This window comes from Melopsittacus undulatus, chromosome 2 (assembly GCF_012275295.1).
Source record: "Melopsittacus undulatus isolate bMelUnd1 chromosome 2, bMelUnd1.mat.Z, whole genome shotgun sequence".
Classification (NCBI taxonomy): domain Eukaryota; kingdom Metazoa; phylum Chordata; class Aves; order Psittaciformes; family Psittaculidae; genus Melopsittacus; species Melopsittacus undulatus.
In genome coordinates, this window is record NC_047528.1 from 30,822,652 (window position 1) to 30,842,183 (window position 19,532).

Here is a 19,532-nt window from a genome sequence, read left to right on the forward strand (position 1 = left end):
GGAAATGAGCGTGCGCTTGTCAGCTGTATATCCTGAGGCTCTGAGTTTCTAGTGAGGTAGTGAATCCCTCAGAAAATGTCTGATGATGATAACATCATGAGTTCTTGCATTTTCCCATATCACCTATCATTTTATACAAGTGGCTACAAAACAAGAAATATGCATGTATGTATAATAATGCTTATGCAGAATGGGTGTTGCAACTGAAGAGTATCTGTTCTGCAGCAGGAAGATATATTCTTAACTATAAAATACCCTTGTTGGTGTCTGTACTTAAGACATGTCCAGAAAAAAAAATTCTGGAATGGAAAAAACTGTAAGAGCTTTAAAATTAATATAATAAAGATCTTTACTAAAACGTAGTGTTGCATAATAAGTAAAACTAGTGAATAAATAATAGACAAAGCAAGGCTGAAATTCAGAAGTATTCTGATTTATTAATCTAATTGCAATTTTTCAAAACCTCTTTTCTTAAAAAATGGTATTTAAGTGCTAAAATTGTGAAGATATTCCAGAAATGTTTACTTTGAATAGCTTGTGAGGTAAATAAGGGGGAAACACACTGTGAAGTAGTTTAATGGAGTTCGTTATACAATGTAATTGATGTAGGTGTCTTTTATAGAAGAATACCTCAGCCCTTTTGCAAAAAGACAGATACATAAAAGAGCTAAAGTTGCCATTAAATCTGTTTGATTTTGGTTGTTGATTTTTTTGTTAATGTGGGGAGTTTTGTTTGGTGCTTTTTTCGTGTTTTATTTTGGGTTGGGTTTGGTTTGGGAAACAGTATAAGGAGCTCTGCTGACCTAACACGGCATAAGTTCAATGGCATAGTGTCAACTCAAGACCTGTGAAAACTTCACCTCTGTTCTGCTGGGGTTGGACTGGCTTTAAGTCATGTAGCCGAATAGAGCAGCTCGTAACAGGAACCCTCTCAAATTATCATCTGTCATTGAGGGCTGTGCTCCCCATTGCTCTGATAGCAAACCAAAGTCTCTCTGTCATGACAGTCCCTTTAAGAGAAATTAGCTGTGGAAAGAACATCTGTGTTCCGAGCAGCACATTTTCTTGGTTCAGGAAGGCACAATTAAATTTTTCTGTGTTAGTACCTCTTTTTTAAAGTTCTGTGTATGTTACAATCCTTGATTTTCGAGATAATCAAAAGCTGTTTGTAACAAAAGCTCTAGGTGGCTCCAGATGACTTCCAGAGGCCCCTTCCAACCTCAACTGTTCTGTGATTCTGTGTTTTACCAATCATTTAGGCAAAGTAGCAGCTAGATGACGCCAACTAGCTCTTACTCTTGGTATGTTGTAGTAACATGGCCTGCTAAATCAAAATTGTCAGTAGAAGAAAAAAAAAGTTAAAAATTACTTTGTCTTATCTTCATAAAATTGGATAATCAGGTAGTGATTGTTCCATGTGGGAAGTCTATTTACACTGTCCTTAGCTGGCTCCCAAGCGACTCACAAAAATGTGTCTGTACGAATAATACTTAAAGTTGAGAGAATTAAGAAGCAGCTTCAGACTCATCATTATTTTCAGAACAAGAAAAATAAGAACATTTTGTGTAATGAGATTGTTTGAAAACTTTAGAACATTTGTTTATTGGTGAGATATGAGTGTAAATAATGGGCAGGGGTTAAATTTTCTGTGATGTTTTCTGGCTTCATGCTGTCTCAGCTGTAGGAAATGCAAAAAATGCAGCCCATCATCTCATCTGCAGAGTGTCTATCACAGGCATTCCTCTACACAAATAAAGATGTTCAGGGATGAAAAGTACTGATCCTTTCCATTGCAATGGGAAATTGGTTACTCTCAGCTAGTGGGAGAACCACATACCCTGGAGCTACTACAGATGTGGGCACTGAAGTCATAAGAAAAACTAGTCAACCTCAACTCTGATGTAGATCTGCAGTTATTTAGTTGTGTAAGAACATTGTGGGTTTGGTATACAAGAGTTGTTTTCTGTAAAGATGAAAAACTGCTTACAAATATGTATGGTTTGATGCCTCTTTCATGAAAACAGAGAATGTAGGAAGTCTCTAGCTTTTAAATAAAAGGATTTGTGCTCTTAAATTAGCCGTATTAATAAGTCTTAGTTCTTCATGTGGTATCTTTTCTTACAAAGTGAAATAACTTGTTTTCCACTTTTCGAGGCATTAACATACGTGCTAAAGCAATTTAGTTTTGTTTTAAATTTGGTATTTCACCACTATCAACAGAATACTAACTGCTGTAGAAATTTTACTTTTTACCTGATTATCTTACTATTATTTTAGAAGATGTTGTACTACCTTATTCTTGTTTTCCTAATGTCCTTTCAAAGAATTTATCTATGTTATTGCACCTTCCTGTCAGTATTAGTGTGTTTGTTCTAGTGACTAACGACTGGAAAATGTGATGCAGGGTTCATTTAAAAAAACCTGCTACATTGTGTGTTGTGCCTTTTCTAGTTCCTCATAAATTACAGTCATCTGATGATCTTTCTTCCAAAAATTAACTGAGTTTACGTATGTTATTCTTCTCAAAAGAAATGTAATTTTGCTGTGATCTTTAACAATCAAATTAATGGAGAGGTTTGGGGTAGGAAAATAAGCTTATGGTGTCCCTACAAGCAATACTTACTACAAACTGTTCATTAATCTTTAGATGTTTATTTTCTTTCCCTCTTTTTCAGCACACATAATCAGCCTAAAATCTAATTACCCATTTCTCCTATTGAGATCATTTTAAACTACCCTTTCAGCTTTATTGACTTCAGATTTTTTAAATTCCAATTTAAAAGTTGTTCCAAAAGGAATAACTTGCTAGGCCAAGACACAGATCACCACCTGATGCTGTAGAATTGTGGTGTACTAGTTCTCAGAGTTGCATTTGGTTATCTTTTCTTGAAAGGATATAGAATCATGAAATTACAGACTAGAATCACAGAATGGTTATGATTGGAAAGGACCTTAAGATCATCCAGTTCCAACCTTCCTGCCATGGGCAGGGACACCTTCCACTAGACCAGGTTGCTCAAAGCCTCATCCAACCTGGCCTTGAACACTGCCAGGGATGGAGCATCCAGAGTTTCCATGGGCAGCCTGTGCCAGTGCCTCACCACTCCCACAGTAAAGAATTTCTTCTTTGTGTCCAAGCTAAATCTCCCTGTTTAAGTTTGAACCCATTACCCCTTGTCCTATCACTACAGTCCCCGATGAGTAGTCCCTCTCCAGCATCCCTGTAGGCCCCCTTCAGATACTGGAAGGCTGCTATGAGATCTCCACGCAGCCTTCTCTTCTCCAGGCTGAACAGCCCCAGTTTTCCTGTACGACCACATAAGAGAATTTTAATGCTCATATAGCTCTGCAGGTCTATTTTTAAAAATGAGCAACACAGAAACGCTGACTCTGTCCCAGACTGTTGTTGAAGCAAGTGCTCATAAGCTGCACTGGTTTGTTAGAGGAATCCAACAAACCCATTGAAGATGTATGTGTGTGGTGTATTTGTTTGCTGCAGCCACAAAAAAAAACCCAAAAAAATGCTAAGTTATTTTTCCTGATAATTTTAAGTCATGAATATACATATCTAGAATATTTTCCTTTCTGTACTGTACTGCTATACAGAAGCCTTATGGTATGTGCTTTATTCTTCATTTAGTTCAGATTTGGAAATAAATAATAAAACGACATACATATGAAGATTTATATTGTGAAGTACTGAATGTACTGTCTAGCTTACAATAGGTGTCTTTATGGGTTTTTTTACTTTTTGTTCTTGTTTTTTCCCCTTAATTACATTTTCAGTCATTACAAAGTTGTAATGCAAGATTTCCAAGAGTTCATGCAAGCTGTCTCTGATTCTAATGTTAGTTTTTCATAAGCTGGTTGACTAGCTCTGCTGTTGTCAGATTCCAGTTGTTAGAGAGCTACTCCATTTGTCTTTTTGTAGGAATTAAATTCAGCTTGAATATGCTGCTGTGTGTGGCTGTTGCAGAGAAATAGCTTGGCTTTGAAGACCCTCTTTCATTTTCTTCTAAAACTGCAGTAACAAGTTCTTGCAGTTTACTCAGTGGTATATATTCTTATACCAAATAAGGGGGGCTGTAGGGTGTTATATGTCTTCGTTAATGGATTTTACAGTTAGGGTGAGTGAATTCTTACATTGTTACAACAAATTATGTGAAAATATTGCATCTCATTTTGAAAGACTGATCACATGTACGTAATTCTGTTAACTTGATTTAAGCATATAACCTGAATTAACCATATATTCTCTTTGGCCTTTGTTCTGCCACCAGCAGTCATACTGGGTAATGAATACCTTAATACTCGAAATAATTTCTTGTATTTTAAACAAATATATGTCCTGCTGAGTAGCTATAATGGCCTAGCAGAAAGAAGATGGGGATTTAATTATCAGTGCATATAGAGAAGTCAAAAAATCTTTACAGTGTCGTTTTAACAGAGAAATGAGACAGCTGGTAGGCTTTTCAGATGTTTCAGAATTTTGTAAACATAGTGGTCAGATCATGCAATGCAATGGCTGTATGATAGGTTGGGTAAAGAAATTAATTTGTAAATGTCAAAGTCCTGCAGATCCTTTCTTTGTGTTGAGATCGCCTGCTCTTCATCAGGATAATCCCTGAGTGGATTAGCTAACCAATTAACAGTTTCAAGTGGTCCTTGGCCTGATTATTTGTCAAATACTCTTTAAATTAGGTCACAGCAGATGGTATATTCATGACTGATTTAAATGTAATTGAGAAGAGATATATGTCTATATACATAGGTATTTAGATAAGTATCTCACAGAAATGAAGAACATCTATTATTAGAGCATGTATTCCATGTCTCTGATTTTTTCTTTCAACTACCATAAAGTTCCATTTGAAGAATAAGAGAAAGACCAAACCTGAATCTAGTTTATCTAGGCTCATAAAACACGCGGTTGCCATCTGTACATATTCTCTTACCCTTTCAGCCGTGGAAAACCCAGGACAGTGGATGTTTGTAACATTAAGTGAGGTCCTGATACTGTGTCCTGTGTTTGAGCATCAGCTTCCTTGGGGGCTCAAGTCTTAAAATAAAGTGCTGGAATACCTTAAGTTAGACAGTAATGAGTAGATTATACAATGGGTAAAATTCTGGTTTTGTGTTTACGTTTCAGTGTTCAGGGGGGGACGCACAAGTGTCAAAGCATATAATGAATATTTGTAGATGTGTCATATAGACAGCATTAATATTTTTAAAAGAAGAATTTCACACATAGATTTTATTTCTCTAAAGAAACCTCTTTCAGCCAGGTGATCCTCCAGATGAGCCAACACATATTTCAGGAAAAGAGGAACATCATTCTCCTATGTTCCTTTTTTTTTTCCTCCTGGATAGTTTCAGTTCCTGTGTCTCACCTCAAGATACCCAGAGTGTTTGGAGATTTACTTCCTTTCCATCTTTGCCTCCCATCCTGCCCTGTTTCAAGGCCTATAGATAGAGGTATTCAGCTCTTTCAAACAACTCCAGATTTTCAGTTGAAAAGAACCTGGGAGAAGGTTTCTGTGTCACATGAAGGTATTAAGTAATGCTGAACTCATTGATTGGATTTCTGAAGAGAATTCTTTTCTGAAGAGTAAAATAGCTGTCAGGTGCAGTTCCTCTCCTCTCTTTTTGGAGAAAGTTTTAAAATTCAACTGTTTAATAGAATTTAGGTTAATCTTGACAGGGGCAGAATGAACTGAGCAGTCTCTGTGGTTGATGGAAATTCCTTCTGCCGCATTATCATAGTTCTTCCCCAGAAAGGAGACATGGCTGTCAAAGAAATAGTAACTGTCACAGACTAGTATGTTTGCGTAAGTCAACAGACCTCAGAAAAAGCTGCCTTTAGGGTAAATAGTGCAACAGCAGCAAAATATAAATAAAAGGCAATGATGTGAGCTAATAAACAAAAAACCATCAAAAGAATTCTCAGAAGTCCTACTATGACTTGAGTGGCACTGTCAGAAGAGTTGCTGCATTTCAGTAGCAGAACTTTTTTCATTACTATTTTTTTTATGGAGAGCCTGTAAGGATGGCTTGCTTGATAAAAATAAAACATAAAAATTACATTCTTAGGAAAGACGTTGGTGAGCTTTTCATATTTTTCTTTTACAATCAGGAGAAGACAGTTCAGTTGAGTGGGATGACAGTATGTCAGACAGCTTTTCTCGCTTGCTTCTACATTCCCAGTCGTGCTTCTTTGTGTCAGAACTATTTTTATCTCCAGTGCCAAATGTGATGAAACTGGGAGGTGTTGATATTCACATCTTTGTTAACAGCTCAGTTAATATTAAGATGCTAATATTAATAAGTGAATGTGAATTAAAGTTTTTAGTTCCTTTCTTGTGACAGTGGAATTCTACAGTCTAATGTTTATTGTGCCAGACATTTAGTATTTAATAAAATCTGTAAATCATATTGTTCAGAAATATTTCAGTCTTAGCATACTTTTTTTATTCTATATTTTAGTGTCTTTACATTTGCATAATTCATTACAAAGTGGAAATCTAAGAAATAAAAAGCCTGAAGCCATTCTTTACTGTGTTTAGGTCATGTTAGGTTTCTGAAGAACAGAAATTAATGACATCTGAAGCCTTACTATTCTGAAAGGAAATAATATTGATCTGTAGTAACCCTGCAAAATCGTTCTCACCTGTGTGGCTGAATGCGACAACCTAAGCAAGTAGAGGAGTTTTGCATTCACTTTAAGTAAGTCATCAAGCCAATGGAATTAATATTTGGCTGTATATCTAGCTATAATACATTGCAAATCCCTTGAAATATTTCCTCAGAATATTAGGGCTACATAACAAAATAGAATAAATGAAGCAACCATGGAAAAAATAGGAAAAAAAGTTAGAAGCTAGATTTAGGATGTTAATCGTTATTTTATTTTGATACAATTCTACAATTCTTCTACATTTTTTCTGACTTATGCAACTTTTATAATAGCACGTAAGTAAACTGTAAACTCTTCTAGTGTTTATTTCCCCCAAAGATATAGTCAAATCTGTCTCCCCTTAAGAATGAGATCATCCTAAGGATTTGTGTGGGCTGCTGGTAATACTTAGCACAAGTTAGTATTCCATATCAGGGGGTTGTAATAATCTCTGCAGAGCCAGAGGATTAAGTAGCTCACCAAAAATAAAATACACTATTTTGTGTTACAGTAAAATGCCAGTTGACATTTGTGCCTTTTCTTCCATCATCACTTGTGCCCATCCACACCACCACTAGAGATCTTCCTTTTCTGCCATGTTCTCTTCATTTTTTTTCATGCATTGGCTGCTAAGTGCAAATTTATGATCTGTAAAGCATCCTATACTGCTTCATCTTCCTTTACCTTATTCTTGGCCTTTGCTATTGTTAGATACGCCCATTTCCTCACCTTTCTATTACTTTAAAGTGATTACAGTTCACCTTTGACAAATTCTTCCACTTTTCTCCTTGTATTAATTCCTTAGAACATTTTTCCATGAGCTATTCCTGACTAATAAGAGACTTAATTATTCTGACTAATCTGTGACCGGCCTTCATATGCATTATGATTTGGTTTGCACATTCTAAGAATTCTTCTACATCTGCAACTGCATAGGCTTGAACCAGAAATTATAACTGGTAATGGAGTTAGGCTTACATATACAGTCTGAGAATGTAGCCCCTAAATAATCTGTATTCCAAGAAACAAAATTGTTGGTTTATTGTTATTATGATCCGTTATTTCTCTGCCCAGCATAGAAATGGGTAGACAGGCCGGATGACAGTAAAAGCTTTGGGTATATGTCCATGATAGGATTTCTAAAATAATAGATTAAAGTTACTGCTTATTTTAGTGGTTTAAAAAAGTACATGTTGCAAGTAAATTCTATGAATATAACTGTTTTGGGGAGTATCACTGCTTGTGACAGTCCGCATTTGATGGGGTTAAATAAAGTGAAGGTGATCTCAGCTTTGTAGCCTTTCACCTCCTGGATTAAAGTTCAGATGAAGTAGCTAAACAGTAAAAATCTCACTACCCACCCTATTTTTTATTCCTGTCCATGGGAAACACTGGAATAAATCAATCATTGAGTTTAAAGCTAAACAAGAAATTCTTAGTTATTAGGGACAGAAATCCTGCTGGCAGCAGTTTCAAATAAAGGAAATGTGCATGTTATGCTGTCAGTTTAAGACCGTAATTGGAAGCTGGCCATTTAATAGTTTGCTGCAAACAGTACTGTGTTTGATTTCCTGTACCCGTGGAGCTTATCAGAATATTGTTGGCGTTTTACAAGGTGTTAAAAAATTAAAGATAGAACTAAGGTGGATGTTTGGAACAGTGAGTCAGCTTAGCTTAAGCAAACAGTTTTGTTGTACGGCATGGCTGTAAAAGAGATTTTTGTTGCATCAGATCTCACATGCAATGCAAAGGTTAACCGACCTTACCTAGTGACCAGCGTGTGGGTCTTGGGCAGCGTAAGTGAGGCTCTCCTGATGGGTTTTGTCATGTGAATAGTCCATCATTATTTTGACACAGACTAATCCAAATTTTGAAATACAGTCTGCTTGCTCAAAGACTGAATTGCATATCCTGTTGCCCATGAAACTGTGAGAGTCATCATCCACCTCTAGATTATTCCTTAGCTCATTGATCCCTCTGTACACCCAGGTAAATAGGGCTGGTTTTACAGATCTTGACAATTGTTTTGACAAATATTTCATACAATCAAGAGGAGTTGCCCTAGGTTATGGATGCAATTTATATAGGTAAATCCATTGTGGTGATGTATTTTGTGGACGTCTCTGAATGGCAACTGGGTTTTATTTATGTGTACATTCACTGGTGGTTGAAATAGATGAAAATAGTGAAGATTCAGGAATATTCAGATTACAGATTTTAATTGAAAATGTCTTAATTTTTTTTTACTTTTACTAAATTTTTTTTCATTTTACTACAATAGTAGCAACAGTAGTAATGTGCCTACACAAAATAAAGATACCGAATCCTATTTCAGTGTTTTCATTTCCAGAGTTTATTAGAAACTGAGAACTACCATGAAAGCCCTGGCAGAGACAGGGTCACCTTTGACCACTAAGCTGGCACAGAGTTGATCTCAGTTCAAACTCTTCAAGAATTCTTTAAAAAAAAAAAAACAACTTTTTTTCCACTTAGAAAAAGAGGCCCTTCAGTAGTTCATTTATTATTTCTTCAATTTATTTAAACTTAAATCTCTGTTTTTTCCACATTTCAGGGATACCACTGTACAAAGCCTTACCCTACAACCTTCTGTCAAAGATGGCCTTATTATGTATGAAGATTCACCACTGGTCAGTAGTAACATTTGGATTGTATGCTTGGTTGGGGTTTTTTTCTATTTAAACAAGAAGTTAAACATGCTGGCTTTTCAGATGAGAAAATTCTTTGTGATTTGATTACTTTCATGGCATAGTCAGTGAATGTGGTAACATTTCATTAACTTTTACTTTCATAGAATGATAGAATGGTAGGGACCTTAAAGAGCATTTAGTTCCAACCGCTTCCTAAGGGACACCACCCACTAGACCAAGTTGCTCCAAGCCCCATCCAACCTGGCCTTGAGCACTGCCAGGGATGGGGCAGCCACAGCTTCTCTGGGCAACCTGTGCCAGGACCTCACCACCCTCACAGGGAAGAATTTTTTCTTAATAATCTAAATCACATGAACTATAATCACAATACTTTGTTCACATTTGCCGCGTTTGCTGTGTTAAATATAAGTTTGTAGTCTTGGAAGTCTGCATGTACAAGACAATTATGGAAAATATTTTAGTATTAACCTGACACATTCTGAATGGTAGAATGATATTTTCCTCCTTCTCTTTTGTACCGTCTCACACCTAGCTGCTAAGTTGGACTTTAAACAGCTGTTGGAGCCATCCTTTAGTTCTTTCAGCTACATGTTGGCAGTCTGAATGCAAACTACTTGTTCTGCTCTGTCAGCACTCCAGTTCATTCTCAGTCAGGCTATTCACTTTCCTCCCTCGCACACACAGCCTTTTCCATCCCTATCCTGAAGAAACATAAATATCCACCTTTCTTGTCTCTCCTGCTTCCTCTTCTCTCTGCTACAGTTTGGTCATAGCTTGTCCTGGTTCCGAGTCCCTTACTTGTCTCAGTGCCATCAAGATGTCACTTCTGCTAACTGAGAAATCATTAATGCAGATTCTTGCAGGTTTGGGGTTTTTTTGGGAGGGGTTTGTCATATTTTGATTCTTTTCTAGGTAAGAGCAGTGAAGTTTGGACATATTTTGGTGATTGATGAGGCAGACAAAGCACCAACAAATGTTACCTGTATCTTAAAAACTTTAGTGGAAAGTGGGGAAATGGTTTTGTCAGATGGAAGGCGAATTGTTGCCAGTAAGTACACAGGAAGCATTTTGATTATTTACAGTAAAATGTAACATGTTGCTGGTTTTCAGCAATTACATTACTAAAAATATTCTAATCCAAATGGAAAAAGTACTTGATGCTAAAAGGTTAACAACTAAAGAATTTACAGTCATTTTCTCTACTACTTTTGCAATAGCCACAAAGATGTTCTTATGAATAAAATCCCAGCAAACTGTAAGTTCACCTCTCTGCTTCTTATTCACCATAAGAAATAAAGATAAAATTGACCAAATTATAATCTTGGTTATGCCTATCTGGACAGTTGGGATATAATTTGATTAAATCTGGAATTGAAGTTATGAATATATCTAAGTTTGAATTATTAAGGTCTTCATCTAATCAAATACAGAATATGCTTGTATTGTTTAAATATATCCTGCAGGCTGCGAGAGTATTTTGAAATTTAGTGGAATTTAATTACTGTGAATTTCCAGAACAAAATATTTTTCAAAGAAAGACTGTGTTTGAAATACCCTCTTAACATTAGTAGACACTGTAATTTACATGATGAGTTTCTTTTTAACAGTACTGGGAATAATGTTTGAGTGGAGCAATAATGTAGCACTCGCATGGCACAGCACTTAAGGTTTGCTCGTCATGTAGTTGGGCATTTTATTAAATATCTTGCTGGCCAGTCTCAGTACCATAGTTTTTTAGAAGAGGTAAAAGGTTTCCCAAACACCATGTGCTGCTGGAAACATGCTGCAAGGGAGCAAGTGGGACCAGTCTGACTCATTTTGGAAAACAGAGTCTTCACATGCATGAAATCCTGAGTCTCTGTCTTCTCAAAGATAATTTGTAGTAAACAGGAGAAACTTCAGTCCCATGTTCCCAGATCAGGTAATGTCAGACCTTTATAAAACCACATTTTATTCACCATTGGCTTCAGCATTTTAGTGAAATTAAATATAAACATGACAGGAAATCCCCACCCCAAGAAGAGTGGATGCATTTGAAATGAAACACTTCAGTAAAATATTCATGAATCAAATTATGAAACTTTAAAATGAAAGATAGAACACGCAGTTGAGTGACACACTAAGAAGCTGTTGACCCTTTTTTTGTAGCTGCTCTGAGAACATAATTAGATTAACAGAATTCTTTCATAATCCATTATCGTAAGGCTTAAATATGCAAGTAATAAATTTTATTTCTTTTCCAGATAATGCTCATGTAGAGGGGAGAGAAAATGTAATAGTTATTCATCCTGATTTTAGAATGATAGTTCTAGCAAATAGACCTGGGTTTCCTTTCTTGGGGAATGACTTTTTTGGCACTTTAGGTAAGTGATTCATATTAAATGGTGATCTCTAATAGAATTAATTAATAGACTAACAGCCTATATCCATTAGATTTCATGAGGAGAAGGAGTCCTTATGCATATTGATACTTTGTTTCACATAAGACACTTGGAGGTGAGATTCAGCTTGAAGATTACCATGTAAATTTATGTAAATTTACATAAAAGTGCTTAAACTTGTCCTGAAGTGAACATGCACATATGTGGTCATCTGTGTTACAGCTATTTTGGCTTATGAGATCTGGACAAACACAGCAGACAGACAAAGTTACAAAAGAAATCTTTGCAAATGAGTGTATCTTGTATACAAATAAAGCAAAAACATGAGTTGTAAGCAGCCTGATACCTGACACAACTTTATCCCCAAATCAAACAAGCCATGGGCCAGGTGCTGTCCTCCTCAGTAGGATACGTGGGAGCCTGATGGATGATTCTTTTCTCAGCAGTGGAGGCTACTGTCTTTTTGGTGTTAGCACTATGCTGCCTGCTTCTTAATTCTCATTAGCACCTCCATGCATATGACCCTGTGTGATAGGCTAGCAGGTACTCAGCATCCTCTTGAGCCATGGTTTTTCCATTTAAAGTGCTATGTGAAAACTAAAGGGGCTGTTGTGATGCTCTCTCCTTCTAATTAATTGAATGGATGCTTATTTTCCTTTTCAGGAGACATTTTTAGTTGCCATGCTGTTGATAATCCCAAACCAGAGTCTGAACTGGCTATGCTTAGACAATATGGTCCTGATGTTCCAGAACATATTCTTCAGAAACTGGTGGCTGCTTTTGGAGAACTTAGGAGCTTGGCTGACCAAGGAATTATTAACTATCCCTATTCAACTAGGGAGGTTGTGAATATTGTAAAACATTTACAGGTACAGTATATCAGATTTTATTGTAAACTTGAGTTCATTACTATTGAGTTTTTAATGCTTGAAAGTTTTAGAAAAAAGGTGTCATGCATTTTTATTTCATTCTTATGAAGAGTTTTGCATTTTGGAGGAATCATATTCAGATGTTCAGATAGTCTGAGGGTAAAGATCACAGATGTATACAGGCATATATTTTTCTGTGTATTTATAGATATTTAACAAAAAAACCCAACCCTGAGAGTCTGCTTCTCTACTGTGTGAGCAAATACCACATTCATACATGTGAATACAGTATGCAGCATTCATACTAGCCTTCACTGAAAAATTTCGTATTCAGCATACAATACTTCCAGAACAGTGGAGCTGTTCACTTTATGCTGCTATAAAATTTTTGAGTTTAATAATTTCCTGGGGGAAAACAAGTTCATCTTTCATAGCAATAATACATCACTGATGGAATTTTTCTAAGGAAAATGTTAGATGGATAAAAACTTAGCAAACAGGTACTTAGGATCCATGATTGCTTCCAACACACATTTGAACTGTAAATCGTGAATTCTAATTTAATGATGATCTTTTTTTAAAGACTGCAGTAGAGCCTGACTTCTGTCTTTATGAGCTGAAGGATACTTTTTGCCTGAAGTACTTGAAATATGAAGTATCTTAATACTCTGAAATAGCAGTGGTTTTATTTTGTGCTGTTTATAATCATAAAATCAGTAATTTGGTAATTTGTACATTATTTCTTGAATTACTGAATCCTAGATTGAAGAAAAGTTTAGTGGAAATGTGAATGTAATTGCTACAATTAGAATACAATTTCTCAGAAATCATTTGACCATTTCTGTGTATAGCACTGCATAGCACAACAGAGTTGCATGGTGGTTTTGTGTTTGTGCTCACAAACATACATACATTCATCCATATACAGATATTTAGATCCTGCAGCTTAAAATTACTACTTTTAAAAATCTTAAGTTCATCCAAATTTCTGGGGAAGATAGACTTTGTTCTCTGTGGTTTCTGTGATGCAGCGAGGTGTTGAGACAAAGTAAATTGGTGCTACTATGATACCAAGAATGCTGTCTTTGCAACTTTGTACTAAAGGTTAACAAAATTCAGACCTAAAAGCTGAAGAATCCATCCAAATAAACACAATGTAGTTTATTAGGTTCTATTACCAGTTGATGGGTATTTGTTTGCCAAAATGATAGAACATGTACATGCTGATCTCTAAACACAGAGTTACATTTGAAATTAAAGTGGAAAAATTGCAAACTTGAGGAACAGTTGCTGTGCAGCTGAAAAGCTGGTGGTTTAGGGGTTTTGTTAAATTAACATTTTCCTGTCCTCATACTCTTTGGCTAGTCCTACCTTCATTCCTAGCATCTTTCCTTCATCACTGGGCATAGATCACCTGGCAGGTTTTCCTGTCTGCTAAGATTTCAGTGCTTTCAAAATCAAGTGTAAATACCCAAATAAGTCTACAACATGCAGCTTTGATTTCTTCTGTAACTTTTGTTTTCAAAATCCCAGTCTCTTTGAAAGGATGCAACATTTTGTTTACTGTAACTTGTTTTTCAATCTGAATAATAAAATGGCTGGGAGTAGCCAAATGTAAACAATGAATATAAACATAATGGTTATTCCAAAATAAGAAGCTTTTAGGTCTTCAGGTAGAGAAGAAAGAGGAAGGAGGGAAATGAGTCAATAAAATTGCTGGTCCTTAGGAAGGAAGGAGGGAAGTTAGTCATGTTGTTAAACTATTTCCCTTACAGCAGTTCCACAGCCCCACTCTCTTTGTACTATTGTGTTGATTTCTTCCACAGAATTTTGGAATATTTTGCTTCTGTAAAAAAAAAAGGCTGGATGTTTTGGAAAAATAAATGTGTTGATTGCTGTTATCTGAGAACGCATTGGGGCTGGTCAGATAAAAAGCATTCTGATTACATCAACATATTACTAGGCTAATCTCTGCACTCCAATTAATTATTGTCATCAAAGTATAGGATTGTGTCTACAGTGTAGTTGCAAGAGCATCTTCCCATAAAGATTATGCAAGCAGAAAACCTGTAGCAATTAGTTGTAGCATACACATTGCATTTAGAGCAAGGTTGCCTCTATACTAACTTTTTCTTAGGGAGATGTTTTTTTGGTGAATCTTGAGATACCAAATTAGTTTGAAGACCTGAAACTGTAGGCATAGGATAGTAGTTGCTGCTACTGTTTCTACACATAGATTGTACAGGGAATTTGGGTCTTGTAGCTCTAGATTGCAGGTGACCTGAATATAGCATTTTTGTCTTGCTCACCTGCAGTTTTCAGACTGTTTCAAATGTCAAAAGTATTTACGCTGATAGTGGCTTATATGCACGATGAGAGCTCTTGCTCCACTGAGTTACCATGCTTCCCATAACTACCAGCATATGCTATGACTGCTTCTCTGCAATCTAATATGCTGGTTTTCATAAGACCTTTTGTATGTTATTTTGCAGAGTCAAGATTCACCCTATGTCTCTGGTAAATGTTAATCAGGCAAGCCACATTAGTCCAGATAAAATCGAAGTAGCATTTTTTATAACTGTATTGAGTTTGGAACAGTTGAGATTTTTCTGGTAGGCCTTCTTTCTTATTCGTACCTGAGATTGCTTTCTAATATGGTATAACGCTAAATAGTATAATACTAAATAGTATAACACTGTATAGTGCTATACTGTACTATAGTACAGCACTAGTGTAACAGTTTCCAAGCAGTAAACGCCTGAAGTGCCTTCTGACCATGAAGTCTACTAATCGTCAGGGTTTTAGGCCTGTTTGATAAGCTTTTGTGCATAGACAGTACTTTTTTCCATTTAGTCTAACCTCAAAAGGAAACTAGGCTTATCAAATCACAGTTTGTATCCCTTTCTCACCTTGCTGCCAGATGCACATCAGTAGTAACCATTTACCCTTTTGGCCAACCACAGTGAATCTCAGTTACCAGTTTTCAAAGAGAATTAGGTTTCTGCTGGCTTAATCAAGATCAGTGGCTATGTGACAGGGAGAAGCTGATAGAAATCTTGATTAGTGTCCCTGTGAATTAAAAGGCAGGGAGAGAATTCAGCTGTTTTGGTTGACAGTAGATATGCCCACTAAAGACATGAGCACTGTTTAATCAATTAATATGCCTGTCACTCAGGATGAGGCATAGACATGGTGCATCTTGCTCTGCTGACAGGACAACTAAGGAGGCACAGCAGTATTCAGTACTGGGTGTAGAGGGGGAAGCCAAGGCCATGGAGGAATGAGCAGGTAGGGAAACATCTGTTAGTGTCACGATAGCAGGGTGGGCTTTTGGGGTGGCACTGGCCAGATGGGAAACATGCAGGCACCTGAAGGCACTAGAATATGGACTGGTAGTAAGTGCATGAGGCAGAAGTCTGAAACAAAAATCAGGACTCATTACAGACTAGATGCCAGATAATTTGTCACTGTTTTCAGTGTGGTGATAGTGTGTATAGCATATTTTAATTAAGATTCTGTATTTGTACTGGAAGCTACTATTTTGCTGATACCTTTCAAGCAGACTGTAGCAAAGCATGTACTCGCGGAAAGGTAAATTCATAAAAATATGGATTTCTTACCAAGCTGAATTCTGTCACAACTCTGTATCAAATGAAGCATAATATATATATATATATATAAATATAAAATTGTAAAATTGTTAAAAACAAAGCCTATGTTATCTACTATTTTAACATCTAGCCAAGAATCTAAGCTGTGAAAATACTCTAAGGTGCACACAGAGGTGTTACTTGTGAGGGGAAGAATCAATGAATGAGAACCAGACAGACTGATGAGAGATCAATGTTTCCTCCAGTAATCTGGTTTTAAAAATCAATAGCAACCAAATGATTTTTAAAAAAATGTTCAGCTCAAACATTCAAGCTTTTTTTTGTGTATGTGTTCTTCAAGTGAACTGTCAAGGCCTTTCTTCAGTAAGCAGTTGGCCAGACAGTTATTAAAAAGTTGTTGGATTTCTTCTGATTGAAACAAGAGAGTTGTGATTTTTTTAATAACTGAAGTAAAGGGCTTTTTGACAAGTGGCTTATGTTCAGAACATGTTTTATTGACAGCAGCTGGGAGTTATACCTGAAGAAATAATTTTTTTCTGATGTCCTACTGATGATAGACATAGAACTATTGAGGCAGTTCAGTCAGAAGGGTATCTGTAAAGAGTTACACAATGATTCAGAAAACTTGGAGACTGCTAGTGAAAAACAAACAATATTCTGAACACTTGACAAAAGTTTCTGCAGTATTTTGTGCAGGACAGGTGAAAGAGTGAATCATGAGTGAACAAAGCTTGGTGCCGGTTTGTTGGTTGTGCTTTGCAGTGAGAAGGGAAGAAAACACACTGTTCATCTTCATAAATGTTCTAAATAATAGAATTGGGTTATATATAATATGCATAATTCTGGACATACTTTGTTCTTGTTATCTAAAAGAAGACATACTTGAAAACAGACTGAGATACAGTCCTGCACACTGAGTACTAAGTAGCTTTAACATAAACTCTTTGCATTTACATTACATGTGAAATATTTATAGTCTTTAGTTAGAATAGCTATTGGGAGAAACTTTCTGGTTTAGTACCTGTTTCATTCCTTAAGGAATGGACATGGTAACGAGGATGGCACAGGTGATAGGACAGCTTCTTGTTTTCCCACACTAACTTGTATTTTGCTAAGTTGTAATAGTGCAGAACTTCTAATAGGTTTCAGGTAGGAACTTCCAATAGGTTTCTAATAGGTAAGCTTGGAGACAGGTTTAAAAAGCAGGATGTAGTTTAGCTTGCTTTTATACCAACAGTAGTACTGGAATATTCTGTGCCATGGACACCGCACATTAAAAAAAAAGGTTTGTACAAGCCTGTTGCTAGCAGTGTTAGGACACCCACAGTAACTAGCTAATTTTAGTATTGCCTGTGTCATGGAGATTTTATTGCAGAGATTAGATATTTATTAAGTTGGGAAAATACTAAATTCCTGGCTAAGGCTGATGTTTGACTAAGAGTGTGGGTCAAAATATTTATGAAAATTTTCAGGTTTCTTCTATTTTAGTTTTTACTCAAATGTCTATACTTGTAATACATTTATTCATTTAGATAGATAATACAATTTATTGTATTGTGCCAAGTCTGTTTTAAAGGTTTTTGTACAAGCCTTGCTCACTAATGGAGAAAAAACAATTAAGACTTGATCTCCTTAAAATACTTCTTCACATACTTATCTTCATCTCTGTAAATGTGCCATACTGAAATGGGAGCATCCAGGTCCTTGTCTCAAAGATGTAGTATTTGAATGAAAGGCATATGAGGAAAAAGTGAGAAGCTTAAAATAAAGATTCTCACTCCCATCTCTTCCCAAAAAAAAAAAAAAAAAAAAGGAAAATAAAGCAGTTAAGTGGTAAAGTTCTAGGATATATAGTAATGTTATTTTTTCTTTTTCTTTTTTTTTTAATTCTTTTGATTTGATTTATTCCATTTACATATGTGGTGGGTTGACCCTGGCTGAACACCAAGTGCCCATTCAAAGCTGCTCTATTACTGCATTCCTCAGCTGAACAGAGGAGAGAAAATATGAAGAAAGGCTCATAGGCAGGGAGAGTTCCCTCACCAGTTACTGTTACAGACAAAACAGACTCAACTTGGGGACATTTGTTTAATTTATTACCAGTTAAATCAGAGTAGGATAATGAGAAATAGAAACCAAATCTTAAAACACCTTCTCCCAGCCCCTCCCTTCTTTCTGGTCTTCAATTTACTCACAAATTCTATTTCCTCTCTGCCAGCACCACAGGAGAATGGGGAATGGGGTTTGCGGTCAGTTCATTACAACTTGTCTCTGCTACTTCTTCCTCTTCAGAGGGAGAATTCCTCACACTCATGCTCCAGCATGGGGTCCCTCCCACAGGAGACAGCCTTCCATGACCTGCTCCAATGTGGGCCCTTCCTATGAGGTGCAGTCCTTCAGGAACAGGCTGCTCCAGTGTGAGTCCCCCATGTGGTCACAAGTCCTGCAGCAAAACTGCTCCAGCTTGGGCTGCTCTCTCCTTGAGGCCACAGGTCCTGCCAGCAGTCTGCTCCACTGCAGGCTTCCCACAGGGTTGCAGCTTCCTTCAGGCATCCCCTTGCCCCAGTGTGGGATCCTCCATTGGCTGCAGGTGGACATCTTCTCCCCATTGGACCTCCATGGGCTGCAGGCGGACAGCTGCCTCACCATGGTCTGCACCACAGGCTGCAGGGGAATCTCTGCTCCTGTGCCTGGAGCACCTCCTCACCCTCCTTCTGCTCTGACCTTGGTGTCTGCAGGGATGTTTCTCTCACATATTCTCACTCCTCTCGCAAACCCAACATGCCATCTTACAAGAGTAAGATGGTTTTTCAGAGGTTTTATTGAAGAGTATCTATGAAAGGCTCAGTGACTTAGCTGTGTCAACATGTTCAACTTAAACAGCTGTTTTTGTCAATGACAAGTAAAATCTAAATTGCACATAATACATATTCTGTTTAAATTAGCTAGATGTTCCTTTAAAAAATTAGCTTATTTAAGCCTGAAGTTATAGCTGCATATATTAAGGTCCATGTCCATTGAAATGTGCCTTAATCTGAATGGGGACAGATACATGTTTACTATTGGAGTTTCATGGCAAATCAAAAGACAGTGGAAGTTACTGACTAAGCACTTGCAGCCAGTTTGTGGAAAGGCTAAACCAGCTTTTCACACCTATAGTGTCTTCTACAGGTTCCAGTAACACCTTTCTTCAGTCTATTCCTGTTACATGTGTTCAATTGACTGCTCAGTCAGGGCTTTAAGCCTTACTGCCTTCTAGTTCTTGATGGGAAATGAGAGGCAGGAAAATGTGTTTTCTTCTTGTGAACAACAATAATTAAAGGTGTGGG

At 36.8% G+C, this 19,532-nt stretch overlaps 1 protein-coding gene across 1 annotated transcript in view; it reads left to right on the plus strand.

Moving 5' to 3' along the window:
- VWA8 (von Willebrand factor A domain containing 8) overlaps nt 1-19,532 on the plus strand; it is a 177,615-nt gene that overhangs the window by 89,464 nt on the left and 68,619 nt on the right. Inside the window, 4 exon segments of the mRNA XM_031045912.2 lie at nt 9,246-9,321; nt 10,255-10,390; nt 11,586-11,705; nt 12,387-12,592. Coding sequence (XP_030901772.2) covers nt 9,246-9,321; nt 10,255-10,390; nt 11,586-11,705; nt 12,387-12,592 — 538 coding nt within the window.